Here is a 20,672-nt window from a genome sequence, read left to right as displayed (position 1 = left end):
ATATGATTTAGAAAATGGACAATTTGTTAATTTCCACTTATTGATATTCTTTACAAACAATCTTCAATCACTCTTTTGTATGAAATAAAATAAATTTCTTAAATATCATGCGATATATTATTACATCAAAATATCATTTGTTTTTTGAAACCGTGTCCTGTTTTATAATTCTGGCGTAGTAAAACACTAGTATTGTGTTTTATTCCAAAGACACATGGCAAGTTTTCCATCAAATTCCTTTAATCGACTCAACTAATAAAGGAATTTGATGGAAAACTTGCCACGTGTCTTTGGAATAAAACCCAATACTAGTGTTTACTACGCCATAATCAAAATATCACTTTCGATTTATTATTGGGAATAGGACAACAATTGGGCGAGCTGCCAAGGTGGACAACTTCCTGGTAGACTTTCTATGAGAAATCCGGAAAACTACACGTGGCCAATTCCACGTGGAATACATTACTTCGTCATGGAAACAGATGGGCGCCAGCGCATATAAAATCTGTTTATCCGTATATCCTCTTATCACAAGTTAATTTATTCAACCAGACGTAAAGGGAAAAGTATTTATGCTTGTTTTATTGATTTTACAAAAGCCTTTGACAGCATTAACCAAGAGACTCTTTACAAGATTTTCAAAGTACTAATTAAAGATACGAGCAGAAATACTGAGACAGCTGTTAAAGTATGTGGATAGAGAAGAACATGGCTTAGAATAGAAAAAGAGACTAGTCAAGAGGAGCCAATATCACCGGTTCTATTTATCACATATCTTGAAAGGAGAATGGGCATACTAAAGGAAGAAGCAGATGGAATTTCAATCCATGGTAAGAGGATAAACTCAGATTTGCAGATCATTTGGTTATTTTGGAAGATAACAGGGAAAAACTGCTTGAATCCATTAACAAACTGAAGAATGAAGGTCCACAAATGAATTTCTCAAAAACAAAAATAATGGCTTTTCCAAAGAAAACACGATCAAAAAGATGTCTTTGAGATCGATGGAAAACAGTTGGAAATAGTGAAGGAGTACATCTATTTAGGAAATAAGCTCGTATCAAACTTGGACTGCTGCAGAGAAATTAAGATTAAAATTGCCCAAGCAATGACAATAATCAAGGGAATAGAACAAATATGAAAGAGTAGAGAGATGTCTGAGAACCAAACTCAATGTTCTTGATACCTGCATTCTCGATGACGTGTTGTATGAATGCGAGAAGTGGATCATAAAGAAATCCATCACAAAAAATAATCTTGGCCTTCGAAAGGAACTACTGCGAATAAACTGGTCAGAGAGGGTCAAAAACGAGGAAATGTATCAAAAAGTCTAACACAAAGAAACCTTTATACAGATAGTAATCAGAAAGAAGTTATAATTATTTGGGCACATATGAAGAATGAACCCAGAAAGAGGATTAAACACGTGAAGGAAACTCAGAAAAGTTTAGAGCTAACCCACGACCAATTCCCACTGTTCAGTGGTTTTCCTTTGTCCATCCCAAAAAAAAGGAACTTTAACAAAATAAATTTCGTTTAGAATAAATTCCATTGAATCCTGGCTTAAATTGCAGATAATCCTTCATAATTCAGAATTATAAAAGACGTTTTGAAAAATTAAAATTAAATTATTTACATTCTTAATTTTAAAAAATGGCGTTCACTTGAACACCAAACAAAATGAATAATGGTCGAATTATTAAATATTTTAATTAAAAAATTTATTTACAGGATTAAAATAAATTATTGTAAGAATATTTAAATTTAAGATAAAAATAATTATCCAGAAAATAGTCATTTACATTCAAATTAATCGATATTTAATTAAGATGGCAAAATTTACATAAGTTCAGTGGCACAACCCTTAAGAGTACTTCTTTAAGTGTGGAAGAAGTGGATTAATTTAACAATTTTAGTGTTTTAGATGGTGATTTGATTTTAAATTTACGTGCAAGTCAATATATTTCGTTAATTTTTACATTTTTAATTACATTTCAATCGAAGTTTCTAAGGATCTATCATTACATCAACTAAATCATGGAAGAGGAATCAACTAGTGGGTGTGAAGTGTGTTGTAAGTATATTTGTATTCTTGTAATTATAATTGTTTTTATGTTGATTAAGTAAACTTTATCTTCAGCCGGAGATTATTATTCAGGGAGTTCTGATTCTGATGAGTATGTGGACTGTGAGAGGCAATGTCCAGTATGTTCAGAATGGCACACTTACTTTCCAGGTAAAGCTTGTCCCGGTTGTACAGAGTTTTTCGAACAATGCGTGAGAAACTTTGAAGAACCAATTTGTTATACGAGTGAAAACTATTGCGATAACAAGAATCAAAAACGTTATTGCAACTGTTGTCGATTGAACAGATGTTACAAAGTGGGAATGAGAGTAATAGATGTTTATGGTACGTAGTACTTTAATGGAAGATAATTTCTTTCACTTAATAATGACATACACGTTTCTAACGACAGAATACCTTGATGACTATATAAATGCTCTTCGAGTAAGGTTAAACGAAGGATGCCAGGTAAAAACATTCTTATTTTCAATTCGGGGTAGCGGGAAACTGTTAAATTCGTGTTCTGTTAGGTTTTTTTTTCTGTATTCTACAAAGTTGTTTTTCAAGATATTTTTTTGTTTACAATGCTGTTTTTAGGGGAGGAAACTTGACAATGGAGTAAGGTGGATGAAAGCACAAGAAGAGTTTTATGACCTTAGAGATAGTTTTCATAATTGGATTTGTTGTTTCAGCGACTTTCAAACCCTGCGAAGATGCGATCAAGTAAGAATGTTATGAAATTTTCTTTCCCTGTATCTTCATTAATCTTGTGAAAACCCCCACCTATAGAACTTTAATCTGTTTACATATTAAATTCTCCATTACTGGGGAGTTAAAATCTTTATTTACCCCTTCCACCTTTTAGTGAAAACAAAGCTGAGATTTAAACAAAATTCCCTTCTGGAATGAGTTTTTTAAGTTTACTGCTTAAGAATGATGATGGGTTTTATCTGATGACGAAACCTTCCTTTTTCCTAATGGTTTATTTTTAATTTTTGTAGGTTAGTTTAAGAGAAAAATATAAATACAGAGGACTTATAATGGAAATAGTCCAACAATCACTGGAAGCGCACATGGTGCTGAGATTTGAGAATTTCTTCTGGAATCCTCTCAAATATCACAGTTCCCTCATCATCGATTTAATTAGCGGTATTTTAAAACTAACGCTGAAACTGCGCCTTTGTTACTATGATGGAGCAGACATTAATAAAATGAAACTAAAGTTAATATTGAGGGACGACGGTAAGTAATTATTGAAAAATATATTTAAAAAAAAACATTTTCTACGAAATCTAATTCTTGTACACACGACAGACTTCAACGTTGAGTTAGGTAAGCTGGAAAATGATAACTTAACAGAGTTAAAGAATATGTTAAATGATATAGAAGAAAAATTTACAGAAGCATCAAAGCATTGTCTGGAATTCTGTTGTAAGTTATGTTTTTGCTTGTTTTTTACTTAAAAAATTTTTCAATTCCTGTTCGATAAATTGGGAAATTTGTCTAAAATGTAGTTAATTTTTAAAAATACACTTTTTTTATTTATAGGACGAGTACGACTTTTAGAATTATATATATATAAAACGTAATATACGTCTGTAAAATGTAAATGGAACCATTCAACTTTTAAGAAATAATTGTAATGTTTTCAAATTTATATATGTATATGAAATGCTATTGTTTATTTTAACTTGTGATAGTACACGTGGTAGAAATGAAATGAGACGAGAAATTAAATGAGCTTCGTTCAACCTTTTTAACTGCTTATTCAATGAACTCCATTGTACATGTTTACTTGAATAAATTTTAAAAATTCACGTGTACATTGTGTAGACATTTTTAATGTAAAATAAATTTCCTACTTGTTTACTTTGAAACAAATCCTTGACATAAATTAATTAATCTACATCAAATCGGAGGTGAAGTCTTTGATGGAAAACTTCCATCAAACACAGCAAAAGAATGCTGTAGCATGATATGAACTATGAAAGTCTAATAAAAAAAAAAACTAAACTTCTCATTGTCTTGTTAAATTTTAATATCCGTGATATTTTATATAAAATTTTGAAAAGCCCTGTGCTCCTACGAATGTCTTCCTAGTAGGTAATCCTGTGTTACACAATAATCCAGTGGTTCTTAACTAGTGGTGCAAAGATTCCCAAGGGGTTTGTAGGAAGTCCGTTTTCAAAGGGTCATTTGACTACACCACGCGAAACAAAATAGGTTAAGAACCCCCCTATATTATAGCTGGACGGACAGTTTAATCTAAACAAAGACACTAAGAACAAGTCTTTAGTACTCGGCAAAAGGGCACTTTGCTTTATAACTTTCAGGATCCTGGAAAATCATTTGAAATGTAATTTAAGTAAATTGCATAAGATTTGAAAAAAAAAAATTATACGAAATCCTTGCACTCAAATTTTGAGGAGGCATAAAATCTCGACACGTGCGAGCCTCACTGGGCACGGGATGACCTAAGTATCTGTTATCTGGAATTGAGTGATGAATCGGCAAAATGTGATGGCGAATCAAGTACGAGCGTGATGAAAGAGGATGCTATTGAAAGGAAAGTCACACCCGGGAACATTAAACGCGGAATTTCTCAAAAGGAAAAAACATGGCACGATATCATAAAACTTTACGCTTTAATTTAGAATAATTAATTCCAAATTTCCGTTTTTATCGTTAATTATATTCGGAAAAGAAATAAGTAAATAACCATTTTGTAAATCACGTATACTGCAGGAAATTTTAACCACAAGTTTCCAAATTGCCAATGAGTAGTTTTATTTCCGTTTAAAACACTTAAATGACACTTGCAAAAGCAAAAATAATTTATTTTAGCAGGTAAAAGATGTACTACAGTATCGATTTAAAAGTATTTATATAAATATAAGTAGTAAAATAATAAAAACTATTGAATTCTCATTGATTATCAAGCAAGAAACTAAACTGCACATCGAATTTTTTGCAGATATTTGCATTTAAATTCTCAATTTTCTTTCTTCCAAAAGATTCAAGTGTGAGAATCATTCACGAAGTAGAAAGAAAAATGATTTTAGCTCCCACTTTCAAGGCATTTTATACATTCCACGTTGAATAATTTCTTCACTTCTGACATTTTTACTTCTAACGAATCTAACATTATTGATAACGACGACAATTCATCATCTTCGGCATCACTTAAATCCACGTTGATATCTGTCGTGTATATAAAAAAATTATTTAGAAATTCTTCAGGTTTTAAAATGTTTCGGCAATTGCTTACCGTCTTTTAGAATTAGTTTCAGTTTCATCCTATTCAAATTTTCTACGGAACTGTACTTCTGCTGTAGTTTTAACGTCAATGTTAAGATACCTCTCATTAGCTGTGTGATGTCATTTCTTTCGTATTTCGTAGGATCCCAGAAGAAAGTGTGGAAATTCAGTACCATATGAACGTGTAGCGATCGATCGACTATTTCCATTATAGTTCCTCTGAGTTTGTATTTTTCTTTTAAAGTCTCCTGTAAAAATCAATAAAAATTCTTATAAAATCCTGTAAACAGTAATACTGATCCCTGTATTAATCTATTACTACTGATCCCTGTATTAAAATCTATTAGAAAAATATTTAATATATGCAAAATCTCATATTTTGATGATCTAAAATTTTGGTTTCTTCAGTAAAGAGGGGAGGGGAATTCTTGATTAAAAAAGAACGCGATTTCCTTCTTACATTACAAATTAATTTTTACAAAATAGAAGCCAAGAATATTCTTACTTGAACGTCTTCACTTAATGTTTGAAATTCGTACATTTGAGAAATCCATTCGTTGAAAGTACTTTCAAAACGAAGAAACTCGTGATTTGCCTTCAACCATTTTCTATCATCATCCGATTTTTTATTCTGGAAAAAGAATTTTTTGGCTTATAAATATACAAATTTAAAAAAAAAATATGCAGAAATTCAACAACAATACGGGCACTTTTCTATTCGTAAAAACATTTGTTTAAATGAGACGTTAACAAATCCTTCGAACGACTAAAAAAGGATGCTTCGGATGAAGACCTTTTATCTATTTGATCTGGGAGAAATTAGTGTGTTTTATATGAACTAAGTATCAAATAAAGTAAAGTACAGTATCTACTGTTGCTACTGTTCTTTCATTTCTAACGATAACTAAGATTTACCTTAAATTCTTCGCTCAATCTTAATTGTATATCTTTATAATAATCTTCCAGATCTTCTGCAAATAGAAAAATGACACAGTTAAAACATGAGAAATAAAATATTCGATTAATGTATATACAAACCATAAGCATCCATGGCAGTCATTCCAATTTTGTAACAGTTCATCAATCGACAGTAACTACAAGAAAGGATACATATACTGTCGCAGTCTCCTTCGCTCTCACAAATCGGATCGTCGAAATGTTTTAAGGAGTGAAGGAAGAAGATTTCACAAATACGGCAAGTTTTCTTGTTGGATTTAATCACTTTCATGCATACCGAACACATATTAACTCCATTAGAAACTGGAAAACTATCGTAATTGTTAAACAATAACTTTTCAAGTCACGTAAATTTTACCATACTTACAATCTCCAGGTGCTTGAACGAAATCATTTGGCTGCTCTTCCATACTTTATAAACTTACGTTCAATATTTTAAATTGAACACTTGATACTTGAGTTTCAATCTGGATTTATAGCAGCTTAGATTTCAGATGCTCCCTTTCGAATACCTTTAAGGATCTTGCCATTCCCACTTTATGTAAATTTGCCATCTTCGATATTTATTATTTGTCCTTATTAATCTTTTTAATAATAATCTTTTACAAATTAAGTTAATTTATATATATTTCTATGTATTAAAAATATAAATAATTTATTTGTAATTTTTTAAAACGTATCTTTCACGTCACTTAACATTCAAATCGGAGGCATCTTCGTAACACGTGGGCAATCTCTTCTCGTCAAATCGCTCACGCTTCGTGGATATACCTCCAGAAGGGACTTTCTATGAGAAGTTGGCCCCTATTTACGTGTTACAAACGTGAAGGGAATCCGGAAATATCCCAACACACGGATGAGAAAAAATTAAATAATCTCCGCATGGTACCAAAAAGAGTAATCATTCCTGGAGTTGTGGATGCAGCGTGGACACCAGCTTAATTTAGATTACGGGATTTAATATTTTATTATGTTATGAATTTTCTCTTTGCATATTTCNCTCATTGGCTGTAGCTCACCGACTGCTCCGACCCGACTACAAATATTTAACTTTTCAAATCTGTCCGACTGGAACGACTAGTCGGTCGGCAGACTGCTGTTGCCATGGCAACACGACTTGGAGTCCCGCCAGTCGGTCCAGTCGGTCATAATGTGAAACAGCCCTTATACGTGTAGCATCCACTCGAGGTCCTGGGCTTCCACCGGCTAAACCAGGTTAGGTTGGTACTCTGTAAAGCGCGTGTGCGAATCTGGCATTTTGGATGCTGACAATGCAGCGCTTCCACTCCGTCACTGATATTCGAATATACAATAGCGATCTTATCTTTTTTTCACGTGTAGTATAGAAATTTGTAATAAGATACATAATGTGGTTATAATAAAATATTGTGCGATTATTTTCGTATAATTAAAATTAATATGTATTTATTTTTTAGAAAATACAAGGGAAGAGGCGCATCCACCGCTTCCAATGACGCACGCCACTGAAACAGAGTATCAAACATTGTGTAAACTTCAAACAATGATTCAACGTTCGATCATCGCTTCCACGAGGTGGCGCTGATCGGACGAGTGCAACCAGCGCCACCTTGTGGAAGCTCTGGACGCAATCGTGGCTAATTGGAAACTGTTTTTATAAAGTTATGGTAAAGAAAAATGTTACAATTTGTATCCAAAGGTAACTTTTTAAGTGGATAAAATAGCGTCCAAAGAACCGTTATTTTGGAATTTCTTATACGGGATAATTTGTTACGCGGGGAATTTTAACACACATTTTATGGTGTAAATACTGAGACAGGAAAATTTGGACTTCTTACAAGTTAGACGGGAAAAAACTTTTATTCTGGAATTCTTAAAAGGGTTCTACTGTATTTGAATTCGGTTTGCAGTTTTTTTTTTTTAAATAATTTTTACTTAAACTTTAAAAATAAACTAAAAATATACTTCACGCGTTTTTTTTCCTGTGTAGGAAGCAATATGTTTACCCCATTTCATCAAGATTTCTGTTCTAATTATTAGAATAAATAACTGAAATAGTTTTTCGTTCTCATAAATACGACATTGATATTTGATATATTTTCTGCTTTATTTAATACAAGCATAGTTACAAAAATCTCATCATCTTAATTTTAAAATGTTAGGAATATTTTGATTTACTTTTTAACGTAACTTTCGATAATATTTTCATTTAAAATACAAATCAGTTTTGCACTTATTGAAAATTTGCATACGAACAAAGCTATAGAAACGTTAAATGCACTTCTATAAAAATGATTGCACATTACGTTGAACTCCTTTATAAAGCATTTAGAAGGGAATAAGTAAGTTTTCGTGAGATTTTTTTATTTAAAAAATAATTCTTTAATTATAAAATTCTTAAATTTTTACTCGAAGAATACCGTAAAAATTCCTCTTGACTCTCGTCACCTTTCGTGATTTGTTCAGAAACCATGAGTGAAGGACTCGGTGCCCATTGTAGCAAAGACGATGGAAGTAAACTTTAATAATTTTTTAAAAATTTAAATAATCTTCAGTCAGTTTATTTTTTAAAAAATATATTTTGTAACACAGATGAGTACATCGGACCATGCGCGGTTTGCGGTGAGAAAGAGGCTGTGATTTGCCAAGGGGTGAAGATTTGTATGGCATGTAAGGTTCTATTCGATTATGCTGTAAGAAGTTTTGATGATCCCATGTGCCACAATAAAGGATCTTGCGGCGATGAAGATCCGGAATACATCTTCCTCTGTAATTTCTGTCGACTGGACAAGTGCTACAAAGTAGGAATGAAGTTTATCGATCATTACGGTTTGTACAGCCATTTTCTGATAATAATTACACAAGTGTCGAGAATAATAAAGTGTTTACTCCCTTTTTAATAGAAGATATAAAATATTTTTATCGTGATATACAGATAAGATTAGCTAGCGAACATAGGGTAAGTGAATTTTTAACCTTTTGCATCTCGTTTTACCATTTAATGTTTAATATAGCTGATTAGCGTGATTTTTGTATTTATTGGGCTTATGTGTCTTTTAAACTGCTTCCAGTACAGTTGGATAAATATGCCAATAAAATAGCCCGTTTCAAATGAATCTGCATTGTTATTAATCTGCTATACTGTAATCTGAACAGTGTGTTAAAGCTAAGCACTCCTATTATCCGACTTCTAGATACTTAAGGTTATACAGTAGGTCGCTCTAGTCCGAACAGCTTCTACTAATTCCTAACTACTGTAAATTGCCAACTAGACACTTGCAGCTCACGTGTAAAGTAAATACAGATCACGTGTTGTGAGCATTGCTGCTCATTCTTCTGTGATCCTCTTTGACTAAAAAATAATTCTACAACAGTAAAAACAGACAAATGGCTTCAAAGCGTAAACATCATATCATATCCTTAATAATCACACTTCCCGTTAATCCAATATACCACTAATCTCAATCATTTCGGATTAGCGCGGCCGTACTGTATATTATAATGTAAATTTGCAGTATGTTGTGTGTACACATTTTATATATATATGTTTTGTAGGTTATTAAACGTGATGAAGACGATAAATGGGAAATTTTAACTAAAGAATTCTCGAATCTTAAGCATTCTTTCCTCCGTTGGATTTCTCGACATCCTGAATTTCAGAAACTAGATGATGATGAATTTCAAGTAACAACTCCTTTTTTTCTGATAATTGAAATTTTATGCTGATGCCGTGCTTTTTAATTTTAATGTATACGTATAACAACCGCATTAATATAATCTCATAATGATAAATGTAAAATTTATCGCTGTAGTTTAAACAGGAAGAGTTCCAGAGACCTGTGTCGCTCCTCTTCTTTAAGGGACCAAATAATTACAGGATAGAAAATTTGAACGTGACAAACGTCATTGTACACCTATGTATACAATAAAGAGAATACTCCTCTCATCCACAGTGGCACCCCTTCCATCACCACTAGTTTGCCCCATTGTAGGCATGGTCGAACCCATAACGGGCTTGCTAATTGAGGCCCTCTTAGTGCCCATAGGACGCAAAGAGTTTTAAAAAAGTCCACAGTGGCACAATCGGTCTGCACGTTCTAATTCGAACTCCTTTATCTAGAATTTATATTAAATTCTCGGAAATTTTGTTCTATAATTTTCTCCATGGTTTTAATAAGGAACTTGTCTTTTTGCAAGTCTCTCGTGAAGAGAAGGTACGACGACAGAGGGTTAGTAATGGAAATAGTGGACCAATCGTTTGACGTCCACTTGGTTTTGAAAATAGGCGAGTGCTTTTGGGATCCATGGAAATACGAGAGTAAAGAAATCACTACGTTAATGTGCGATATTTTAGAGTTAACTCTGCGACTGAGAGATCATTGTGAGTCGAGGGAGCAGTTTTATAATCTAAAGTTAAAATTAATAATGAGAGACGGTAAGTAACTTTATTTTTTTCAAAAACGTTTACTTCTTACTAAAACCCTGATTTTTTTTTTCTTTTGTATATTTATATGCAGATATCGAAATGGAATTAAATGAAGACGATAGAAGAGAAGTGGAAGCGTTAATACCTCTTTTAGATAAAATAGAAATAGATTTAAGGATGCTAGTTAGAAAGTTATGCCCGGAAAAACTGTAGATACTTCATAACTTGTATTGTAATTAGATTTTTGCCATTTAAAAATGAGCATTGGTTTAACCTGTTTCTCTCCCTCTTTTTTTTACTCGCATTAAACGTTGTATAAAGTGCACAATGTACTGTACTGTACGCCATTTGTTTTAACAATGACATCAATTGGATGTAAGAATGAACATGCTCCTATAAACTTCGTGTCTGAAACCTGTTCTATGAGCTACGTGGCCAATTTCCCTTCCCATAGAAAGTTTTCTTCCGATTAGACCATTCCAGATCGCCCACCTATTGCCTATAACAGTGGTTCTCGATCTCTGGGAGATCGCGGTCCGATAAACTCTTTTATAAGATGAAGACTCTAATATAAATGCCTTTCAAATCTTGTTGGTATAAAGTTCATACATTAAAGTGACATTATGATTATGCCATAATTATTAATCCTTGTGTATTAGTATACTTACGCATACATTGACAACTCGGATGGCGTGTCTTCCGTTTGGATCTCTCAACTGCCCATTACGCAACAGATACAGTTTGAGGAAGACGAAGTTTCTTACGTCAGCAAAGAAAAGAATGTTGCAAATATTCCTCAGCTGGGTCCAATTAAAAGACTGTGGTACCAGCCAAAAAAACGCTGGTACCAGAATTTAGAAAAGCCACAGATTGCATTCCAGATTATACAATTTACAGGCAGAAGAAACGAATTTGATCAATTATGTGTTTCTGGATAATCAGACTAAAACGAAGAGTTTGAATTTTGTTTATTAGGGGGATTTGTGCCATTAAACTTTGGTTGTTAAAGGCCAAAGGGCTAGGAGATGAAAGGGTTTCGTTTATCGTATTCCGAGTTGTGTCAGAGTTAATTATTTTATTCATTATTAGCATCTACAATTTCTTTTTATAAAACATATAATTCAAGCATTTTTCCATTTTATAAAAGTTTTTAATAATAAATTATCATAACAGATGGCGCCACGCATGTGTTAACTTTTTTCCGGAAAGTTACACAATCGTTACCGGAATTTTTATACGTAAATGTGAATGGCAAAGAGTGGTTTCAATATGTTCATCGCCAGTTTAAACACAACAGAAGTGTTATTTCACCGAAGAATTTTCCTTCAGTCAAAAAAGTTACGTTTCGAGAAATATCCGCTAGAGGCGCGCTCGTCATTATGTAGGTCATTTTAATTTTTTTAAAATAAAATTTAAAATTTTTAAACAAAAAAATATTGAATTTAACCCATATTAATCGATATTAATACAATGTTCGAACTCTTGATTGGTGGTAGAAAAAATCCAGTTCTGTTTCTGGAACTGTTTGAACTGACAAGGAAATAAGTGAGTTTTCGTGAAATTTTTTAAAAAAATAATTCTTTAATTATAAAATTCTTAAATTTTTACTCGAAGAATACCGTAAAAATTCCTCTTGACTCTCGTCATCTTTCGTAATTTCTTCAGAAACCATGAGTGAAGGACTCGGTGCCCATTGTAGCAAAGACGATGGAAGTAAACTTTAGTAATTTTTAAAAATTTAAATCCTTTTTTGTCACTTTATTTTTTTTAAATACATTTTGTAAGGCAGATGATGAGGAAATTGGACCATGTGCGGTTTGTTATGAGGAGGAACGGGTTGGGATTTGCCAAGGAGTGAGAATTTGCGGTACATGCAAAGTCAGATTCGATTATGCTATAAGAGATTTTTATGATCCAATATGCTACAATGAAGGAGTCTGTGCAAATTCCAGATTAATCTTCCTTTGTGAGTACTGTCGACTGAACAGGTGCTACGAACTGGGAATGAAGTTTATAGATCAATACGGTTTGTAGAGCCATTTTCTGATTATTACTCTCGATACTTGTGTAATTATTAAATGTTTACTCCCTTTAATTGAAGATAAAAATTGCTTCTATCGTGATATACAGCTAAGATTAGCTAGAGAACATGGGTAAGTGTATTTTTAAATTTCTGTACTACCACTCGGTATTTAATATAGCTAAGTATGTTGTAGTGTCTGTATTTATTGGTCGTGTGTGTCTGATAAACTGCTTTTAATACAGGTGGATACACATACCAATAAAATAGTCTTTTTTAAAGGAAACTGGCATTGTTGCATTTTTACTAGTCTGCTGTATTGTGTGAACAAGGTGCGTCTTGCTGTATTAGAGCCGCTTTTTCAGGCAGCATTCCCATTTACGTGGTTCCTAGATAATTAAGATTATATTTTATAATGAAAGTTTACATTTATATACATTTTTCTAACGTTGCACTGTGTGTATTTCTTTGTAGGATATCAAAGTAGATGGTGAGGATAAATGGGAGATGTTAACTAAAGAATTCGTACCTCTTAGATATTCTTTTCTCAGTTGGATTTCTGGACATCCCGAATTTCAGGAACTAAGACCTGGATTTCAAGTAAAAACTTCTTTTTTTATTCTCACAATTCAAACTTTTTGCTGTATATGATGCTCTACTTTCATTTTATGCTGAAGTTAATTACGCACATTAAAATTAAAATGGTTAAGAAACTCGTAAACCTAAAATTATCATCTCGATAGCGTAAACAGGAAGGGTCGCCGCCATTTTAATTAAGAAAATTACGTGAATGTAGTAAAGCCGTTGTATACGTGTATACTGTATAACATACGTAAGAGCTTATCCACAGTGCCACAGGAATGAATATAAGTTTGCACGTTGTAATTTGGGTTCCCCGATATCGATTCTTCTAGTTACGGCACTGGTTTATCTTCGAAACTTTAATATTTTAAGCAGAAACACATAAATTTACAACCCCTTTTTTCCCTACTGATTTTTACTAAGGAGAATGTCTGTCTTTTGCAAGGACCTCACGAAGCAAAGATACGTAGTCAGAGGGATGATAATGGAAATAGTGGACCGATCGTTTGACGTTCACCTGGTTTTGAAAGTTGGCACGTGCTTTTTGGATCCTTGGAAATACGAGAGTAACGAAAAAACTGTTTTAGTGGGTGACATTTTAGAGTTAATGCCTCTTTTAGATAAAATAGAAATCGATTTATTAATACTGATGAGAAAGTTATATTCTGAAACCGTAAATACTCCATACATTGTAAGTAAATTGTGCCTTTCATAATATACATACANTGTATTCATTAATTTTCATTTTCATGTAGTAAAGGCTCTATGCCTTCATAAAAGACGTACTTTTCCTTTGTTTAAGGGTATTTGGGCAGTTTATTCTCTGTTGTATTCTCAAGTAAACAATACATACAAGTACAGTACAATATTTTCTGAGGAAACACTCGTACTTATTTATTATAACCCCATTCCCGATAACCCGGCATTTTCACAAACTCGGCCATCTTTCGGTCCACATTAGGCCGAGTTTTCGAGGCTCTACTGTAATACTGTATTTAAAAATTAATTAATTTTGAGTACTGTACATTAAAAAAATATAGAGAATGTAATTTAAAATACTTCTTTTTAAAAAAATATATATTTTATTTCTATAATAAATACAGATACATTTTACTATAAGAGAATAACCTATCTAAAGAGGACACATTGAAAAGCAGAAACCTTTCTAACGCTTAAAAAAGGAGACGTTTGAGTACCGATTCTATAATATAACCTGAACAAAGTGGAATTTTTCCGCATGCCAGCAGCTTAATTATAAATTATAATTTAAAAATTCTTTCCTCTATGCGTCACATACACGTGTTTCGGTATTTTCTTCTCATCTTCCAAACAAAACACTTACATTAGAGAAGAAGCAGCTATAAATACCTGTATAACATCTTTTCATTTGTTCTACGTTAATAAAATAATCCTCATTGTGCCGGTCTGTGAACGGCTCACGTATTTGTAAAATCTAAGTGACTCGTACAACATGGAATTCATATAAAACGGAATTATGAACAATGTTATAGGGGCAGTGGCATAGCGAACATAACTGGCGCCCGGGGCACGACACTTTATTGGCGCCCCTCCCCCTCCATAAACACATATAGTTTGTCTTGGAGACCATTTGGGCGCCCCTCTGCGAGTGGCGCCCGGTGCATGATACACCCCTTGCACCCCCTTCGCTACTCTACTGTATAGGGGGGTCGACTGTACTATAAGAGATATACGAATTTACACGGCAAAAGGCATTGTTATCTTTACAATATATAATCCTCATTTTTGAGGTACTTCAATATAACGCCATACTCGACTTAGTATCAGTTTTCAAGGAAGAAATCGTGGCGTTAAATTGATGTTTCACGGTACATTAAATAATTTATATACAGTATTATAAATTTTTTATTGTATAAAAATACTTATTGTTACCGATATTATTTTACAGGTTATTATATACGTTAAGCGGATAATATTCTAACAGAATATCGGAATTAAAAATGGCAGTTCCTATCTTTTTTAAAATTCTGGGAATATTCCTTATCGTATACTTAATTTTCTCAAATTCTTCTCTGAATCTGGACTTCAAACCCGTTTCCTATAAGTAAGTAAAATTCTACTTATTACTTTAGCGTAGGCATAAAATTCCTATAAATATTTTCCCCACCATATTCTTCTCAAATTAAAATTTTTCCCACTATTCTTTTCTGGACACTATCTTTTACAGCTGAAGGTTTGAAGTCATTAAACTATTCCTAATAACTATTAAGTTATCTCACTTTAAAGAATGTATTACTGACGTAAAACGGGGATGCCTGTACAGTAATATCATTAATAAGACTATAAACTGAATACAATCAAACCTCTGAACAACGGCCACTGATATGAACATAAAAAAAATATTAAGTTTTTTTTTTTTTTAACTTTCCACCTTGCGTGTTCTATGAGGACCTTTCTAGCAAGCCCATTATGAGCTTGCTTAAAAAATGGTCCTCTTAGAGCCCGCTATAAAAGGCCCTTTGGCCAGGTGGTAAGGGATGGGGGCAACGTTTCCCGACAGATCACTCCTGAAAAATCTCTTTCTCGATCCATTCCGTGTCTGCTAGAGCGTAGATTGCCACGTTAACTACTCGGCCATCTGACCGTTAAAGAAAAAATATTCGGAAGTGGCCGTTGTTTGGAAGTTTTTTTATTGCATTTTTGTCTAAAAAGAGCTTCTGAAAATGGCCGTTGTTACAGGTGTTTTTTTTTTATTGAGAGATGGCCACTATTGAAGATTAGACTGTACAACGAAACAGTCACAGACAATAGCTATATTTATTATACCTGTGCTAATTGCATAAATGGTAATGCCGTAGTAATTTTTTCAAGTTCCTAAAACTTGAAAAAATAGTCTCGGGTACCGGAAACACAAAAATTTCTACTCAGAAACTCTAGTAATAATATTTTTTGTATTATGTTACTTAATTATTTAAACTGCCTTCTTATAAATCAGAATATAATATTTATCAAGTTATTATTTTATGTAGAATTTCGCTTCCAAAAGCGTTTGAAGGACCCTTAACTGTAAACAATAATTTGAGTGACGCGGAACATATTTTTGAAGGACAAATAACGAAACCAGAATCGCTTGCTCTTCTAAATGGTTAGTGTTTTAATTCAATTATACATTTACAAAAACAAAACAAAATTATTTATATTCTTATTCCATAAGTAAATATTCAAATACAGTAGACCCCACTATAACACTGTAGATAAATTCCGTGTTATATGAATTCCATGTTGTACGAGTCACTTAGATTTTACAAATACGTGAGCCGTTCACAACCCGGCACACGCATTTGTAAAATCTAAGTGACTCGTACAACATGAAATTCATATAACACGGAATTATTTACAGTGTTATAGGGGGGTCTACTGTATATTAAACATTCAGTATTTATAATTACAAAATTGACTGGAATTTTATTTGGCTATAATATGGCTAATTATTTATTAAGATACTAAATAATTTGCTCTATAGATAGGCGATTATGTCGTCATCTGGTGTTAAATATAATTATTAGAAATAAATAAATAATATTTTTAAATCAAATTTAAAATATAGGTATTTGAATGATTTAAGTAATGAATATTATTTTTTATTTTTATAGGAGTTATTTATACAGGAATATCAGATGGAAGGATAGTCAAAATAGAAAATAATAAAATTTCAACTGTAGCGCAGATTGGAAACAAATGCGGTTAGTAATTAATTTAAACATTTTAATTGTTAAACTCATAACTTAGTTTTCAAGTTTAATTAACTTTAATTAGAAGGAATATGGGAACAACATAAATGTGGCCGTGTCTTAGGCTTGAAATTCGATAGTAAGAACAGACTTCATGTAGTCGATGCGTATTATGGAGTGTATGTTATTGATATACAAACAGGTACGTTTATTGTTACTTTACTTCTTTAAATGTTGCTGTGACTTATAATACAGATAATTTATTTGTTACTTTAGGTAAAGTCACTTCATTACTAAAGTCGTCAGCCATAATTGATGGAAAACAATTGGTCTTCATTAATGACGTTGCCATCGATGATGATGGTATTATATACATAACAGAATCAAGTAATCGATGGCCATTAAGTAGAGTTTTGTACGTAGTCCTCGAACACGAAAGTACAGGACGGTAAATATGACTTTTTAAATTATTTTTACCTTGAAGGCACTAAGATCATTCATCCGTGTCCATCGTGGATTCGGCCAGATCCACAATGGGGGCGGTGAGGATCGAGGATTGACTGATTCAGGTCAGAGCACCCGTGAAAAATTGGGAGGATGCATGCCTGAAGTCGATCCCGGGACCCTCAGAGCAGACACTTTAACTGTCTCGGATATTCGGCTATCCAAGGTAATTGATATCAAATTAGCATGGATAAAATGTGAGAAAATTAGAAAAAACAAAACCCTTCTATTGTATTTGTGTTGTCATATAAATTCAAATAAATGAAAATACAGTATTGTAAATGCCAATTTTATTATCCGTGCTTTTTGGGTTACCAGGCTTATCATACGAGATTCCACTGTATTTATACGCCAAAAACTAAAATTTTTGGTTGTTTTGGGCATATTTTTTAATTGATGCTATGAAGAAAGTGCAATTCACTGAACGATTAATAGATATTCGTGTTAATTATAATAATAATCTAATATTATAATAAATAAATTGTATACATTTCAGAGGGGCGGATTTGTGGGCAGGTATCCTAGGAACGTGATTAGGGTCTCCATATAAAAAAGGAAATAATAATTTTAAAAAAGAGAAACGAAACAAAAGACGTGAGGAATGATTTAAGAAACGTAATACAGTAGGCTATATTTATAAATACGATGTAAATTTAAAATAAGGAATCTATAGTATAAGTTGCGCGATACAGGGGTTTCTACAACTGTAAATGCCATGGGCCCTCACTAGTTAAATTAAATTATCTATCCTGTATTTCAAGAGCAAAACAATATAGTGATTTTTTGAATTTTTTACAGAGTTATTAAATTTGACCCAAAGACTAATAATGCCACAGTCTTGATCGATGATTTACACTTTCCAAATGGGATCATTCTCTCTCATGATAAGAAATCACTTCTAATTGCTGAAACAAATAATCATAGAATCTTGAAGTAAGTATTTATTGTCTTAATTCAACTTAAATTAATATAATTATATAATATATTAAAATATATATATATTTATGACTAGATATAATCTAGATGCCAAAGCATCAGAAAAGTTGGAAGTGTTCGTTGAGGGGTTACCAGGAGAACCAGACAATTTGAGTTATGGCACAAAGAACAGCTATTGGGTAGGATTAACTTCTGGTAGAAATGCGTCCAAGCCAAATTTGATGGATTTAACTTCCCAATATCCAATAATCAAGAAAATATTTGTTGAATTTCTATATTTTGTTGGATTCTTATTTAGAAGCATCTCTCAATTTTTATATTCAGAGAGATTCAAGACGTTAGCATTTGAGGTAATCGCGACTTTTTTGTTTATATTAAACTTACGATTAATTAGGTTAAAATTAAAAGCTTATTTTAATGGGAAACCATACCTTTTCTTACTGGAATAGACAGGGAGGACAATTAAGAACTTCAGGTGTCAGTTGGGCAGAACAAGCACCTAAAAAGGAGCACAAAACTACTACGTCCACGTCGTTACTCCTGGGTAGTTTTTTTTTCTTGTTTTTTTAACTCTCCGCCCTGTGGGCACTAAGAGGGCCTCTTTTTGCAAGCCCATTATGGGTTCGGCCAGGCCCACAATGGGGCTGCCGGGTGGCGTGGGACGGGGCCCGACATATCCGAACGGACCACCCCCCGAAAAATTCCTGGGGAATTTTCAACTTGTTCGGATTCGAGCTCGGGTCCCCTAGAGCGGTAGGCTGCCACCTTGACAGCTCGGCCATCCAGCTGCTACTCCTGCGTAGTGCGAAAAGTAGTGAATGCATTTAAAGATGAAAGTAATACAGTTGTAAAAACCAGTAAATTGTCCTCCCTGTCTATTCCAGTAAGAAAATGTATGGTTTCCCGTTAGAATAAGCTTTTAATTTTAACCTTAAAATAATCTTGATCTTTGACCTAGACCTTAGGATCAAGGGTATATCTGAATGTAAAATTTCCTGCTCTTTCCATTTCCGGGGTCAAAAATGTGTGTTCCCATTGAAAAAACTGACTTGACTTCCAAATGACCTTGAAGGTCAAGGTCACGTCTGAGGTCACCAATTGCTTGCCCCTCGATATCCTACAACTTTTGTCTACACCTTTTTTCCAAAATAATGAGATCCAATTAAGATAATTCATTGTCTCAAGATAAAAAAATACACCCCGTATATATCGACTCTGATTAAACCAATTAGGACATTTCACTTAATATGTCAGACAATATGTGAATTTTATTTTATTTTCTCTCTCTGCATGGCAGAACGACTTTTCCGTTCATTTTTTGTAGCACTCTTAACTGTAAAGAATCATGCATTTAACTACCACCATAGCGAACTTCATCTTATTCCAATACCAGAACGTGAAGCTTCCATAATACTGTTTATAATAGCGGCGACGTGTTTAACAAATGAGGAAGAAACCGGAAGTAACTTACCACAACTAAGGGATCAACGGCTGATGAATTCCCAATTTAAATGTTTTATGTTTAAAAATCTAACAAACTTTTCGGTTATTCAGTTAAAATACATCATCCCCATAAAGGCATTCTTGATTCAAACCTACCTGCATGCGACTGTATTTTAAAACAAAACCTTCAGCAAAAAAATCGACTCAACATTAGGAAAAATGTCTACATTTAACAAGTGTAAAATGAATAATTCTAACGTATATTAATAAGCATTATTTATTTTTAACACTTTCCTCCATATGACCACTAAGAGAGCCTTTTAAATCACATCCATTGTGAATTGCTGGTCAGATGGCTGAGGCACTTAAGATTCAGATTACTCTTCTAGTAGACCAGCGATTGAATCCGAGCAGTCAGTAACTTTTAGGAATTTTTGGTCTGTCCTTGATACGTTAGGTCCCATCCTTCACCATCCAACTGTTCCATTGTGCCTGGCCAAACCCACAATGGAAGTAGAACCGAGTGCAATCGGAGCCACCTTGTTAGAGCGTTGATCCGACGTTGAATCATAGAATTTGAAGCTTCTTGCATAATGTAAGTTGCCCTTTTTTATGGATTGTGCTCCCACTTTTTTATAGTATGCGGGTGCTGTTGCTTAGATATTGGTTCTGTCTTCAACACTGTTGTGTATACTCCCGTTTTCTCTTCAAACAGCACTTGTAACTAAGATTTACATAAAGTTTTTTTTATACTTTTGTACGTAGATTCATAGAATAATAATAATAATAAAT

At 33.1% G+C, this 20,672-nt stretch overlaps 4 protein-coding genes and 1 long non-coding RNA gene across 9 annotated transcripts; 4 read left to right on the top strand and 1 right to left on the bottom strand.

Annotated features, from left to right (window-relative positions):
• The first annotated feature begins 1,874 nt into the window (after positions 1 to 1,874).
• On the top strand, positions 1,875 to 2,803 carry LOC111615905 (estrogen receptor beta-like). The gene is made up of 4 exons (XM_023357343.1): positions 1,875 to 2,074; positions 2,141 to 2,410; positions 2,478 to 2,533; positions 2,663 to 2,803. The coding sequence occupies exons 1-4, from the start codon at positions 2,038 to 2,040 to the stop codon at positions 2,801 to 2,803; spliced, it is 504 nt and encodes a 167-aa protein (XP_023213111.1). The 5' UTR covers positions 1,875 to 2,037.
• A 269-nt stretch (positions 2,804 to 3,072) lies between these two features.
• On the top strand, positions 3,073 to 4,041 carry LOC111615904. The gene is made up of 3 exons (XR_002755157.1): positions 3,073 to 3,307; positions 3,380 to 3,496; positions 3,614 to 4,041. It is a non-coding gene; the product is annotated as an uncharacterized LOC111615904 (long non-coding RNA).
• An 807-nt stretch (positions 4,042 to 4,848) lies between these two features.
• On the bottom strand, positions 4,849 to 6,792 carry LOC111615908. 2 transcript variants are annotated; one of them, XM_023357350.1, is made up of 6 exons: positions 6,648 to 6,792; positions 6,362 to 6,583; positions 6,239 to 6,294; positions 5,829 to 5,954; positions 5,334 to 5,571; positions 4,849 to 5,266 (listed from the first exon to the last, which is right to left on the bottom strand). In XM_023357350.1, the coding sequence occupies exons 1-6, from the start codon at positions 6,688 to 6,690 to the stop codon at positions 5,124 to 5,126; spliced, it is 828 nt and encodes a 275-aa protein (XP_023213118.1). In that variant the 5' UTR covers positions 6,691 to 6,792; the 3' UTR covers positions 4,849 to 5,123. The 2 variants fall into 2 exon arrangements, with proteins under 2 accessions (XP_023213118.1, XP_023213119.1); XM_023357351.1 differs by having other exon boundaries at positions 4,858 to 5,266; positions 6,362 to 6,591; positions 6,648 to 6,780.
• A 1,704-nt stretch (positions 6,793 to 8,496) lies between these two features.
• LOC111615906 lies at positions 8,497 to 13,303 on the top strand. 2 transcript variants are annotated; one of them, XM_023357346.1, is made up of 12 exons: positions 8,497 to 8,601; positions 8,675 to 8,773; positions 8,852 to 9,088; positions 9,163 to 9,218; positions 9,815 to 9,943; positions 10,457 to 10,694; positions 10,777 to 12,230; positions 12,300 to 12,398; positions 12,475 to 12,711; positions 12,787 to 12,838; positions 12,951 to 13,037; positions 13,180 to 13,303. In XM_023357346.1, the coding sequence occupies exons 2-7, from the start codon at positions 8,731 to 8,733 to the stop codon at positions 10,896 to 10,898; spliced, it is 825 nt and encodes a 274-aa protein (XP_023213114.1). In that variant the 5' UTR covers positions 8,497 to 8,601; positions 8,675 to 8,730; the 3' UTR covers positions 10,899 to 12,230; positions 12,300 to 12,398; positions 12,475 to 12,711; positions 12,787 to 12,838; positions 12,951 to 13,037; positions 13,180 to 13,303. The 2 variants fall into 2 exon arrangements, with proteins under 2 accessions (XP_023213114.1, XP_023213113.1); XM_023357345.1 differs by lacking the exon at positions 12,951 to 13,037 and having other exon boundaries at positions 13,180 to 13,278.
• A 1,888-nt stretch (positions 13,304 to 15,191) lies between these two features.
• Positions 15,192 to 20,426, top strand: LOC111615907 (adipocyte plasma membrane-associated protein-like). 3 transcript variants are annotated; one of them, XM_023357347.1, is made up of 8 exons: positions 15,192 to 15,370; positions 16,296 to 16,411; positions 16,920 to 17,009; positions 17,083 to 17,199; positions 17,274 to 17,445; positions 18,300 to 18,434; positions 18,514 to 18,787; positions 18,891 to 20,426. In XM_023357347.1, exons 1-8 carry the CDS (start codon positions 15,267 to 15,269, stop codon positions 19,005 to 19,007), a joined length of 1,125 nt encoding a protein of 374 aa, XP_023213115.1. In that variant the 5' UTR covers positions 15,192 to 15,266; the 3' UTR covers positions 19,008 to 20,426. The 3 variants fall into 3 exon arrangements, with proteins under 3 accessions (XP_023213115.1, XP_023213117.1, XP_023213116.1); XM_023357349.1 differs by having other exon boundaries at positions 18,887 to 20,426; XM_023357348.1 differs by having other exon boundaries at positions 18,514 to 18,987.
• Positions 20,427 to 20,672: the final 246 nt, after the last annotated feature.

Source organism: Centruroides sculpturatus, unplaced genomic scaffold, assembly GCF_000671375.1.
Source record: "Centruroides sculpturatus isolate CEXI.00-Female unplaced genomic scaffold, Cexi_2.0 scaffold2693, whole genome shotgun sequence".
Classification (NCBI taxonomy): Eukaryota; Metazoa; Arthropoda; class Arachnida; order Scorpiones; family Buthidae; genus Centruroides; species Centruroides sculpturatus.
The sequence above is the reverse complement of the archived record's forward strand: the minus strand, read 5'-3'. Positions and strand labels throughout refer to the sequence as shown.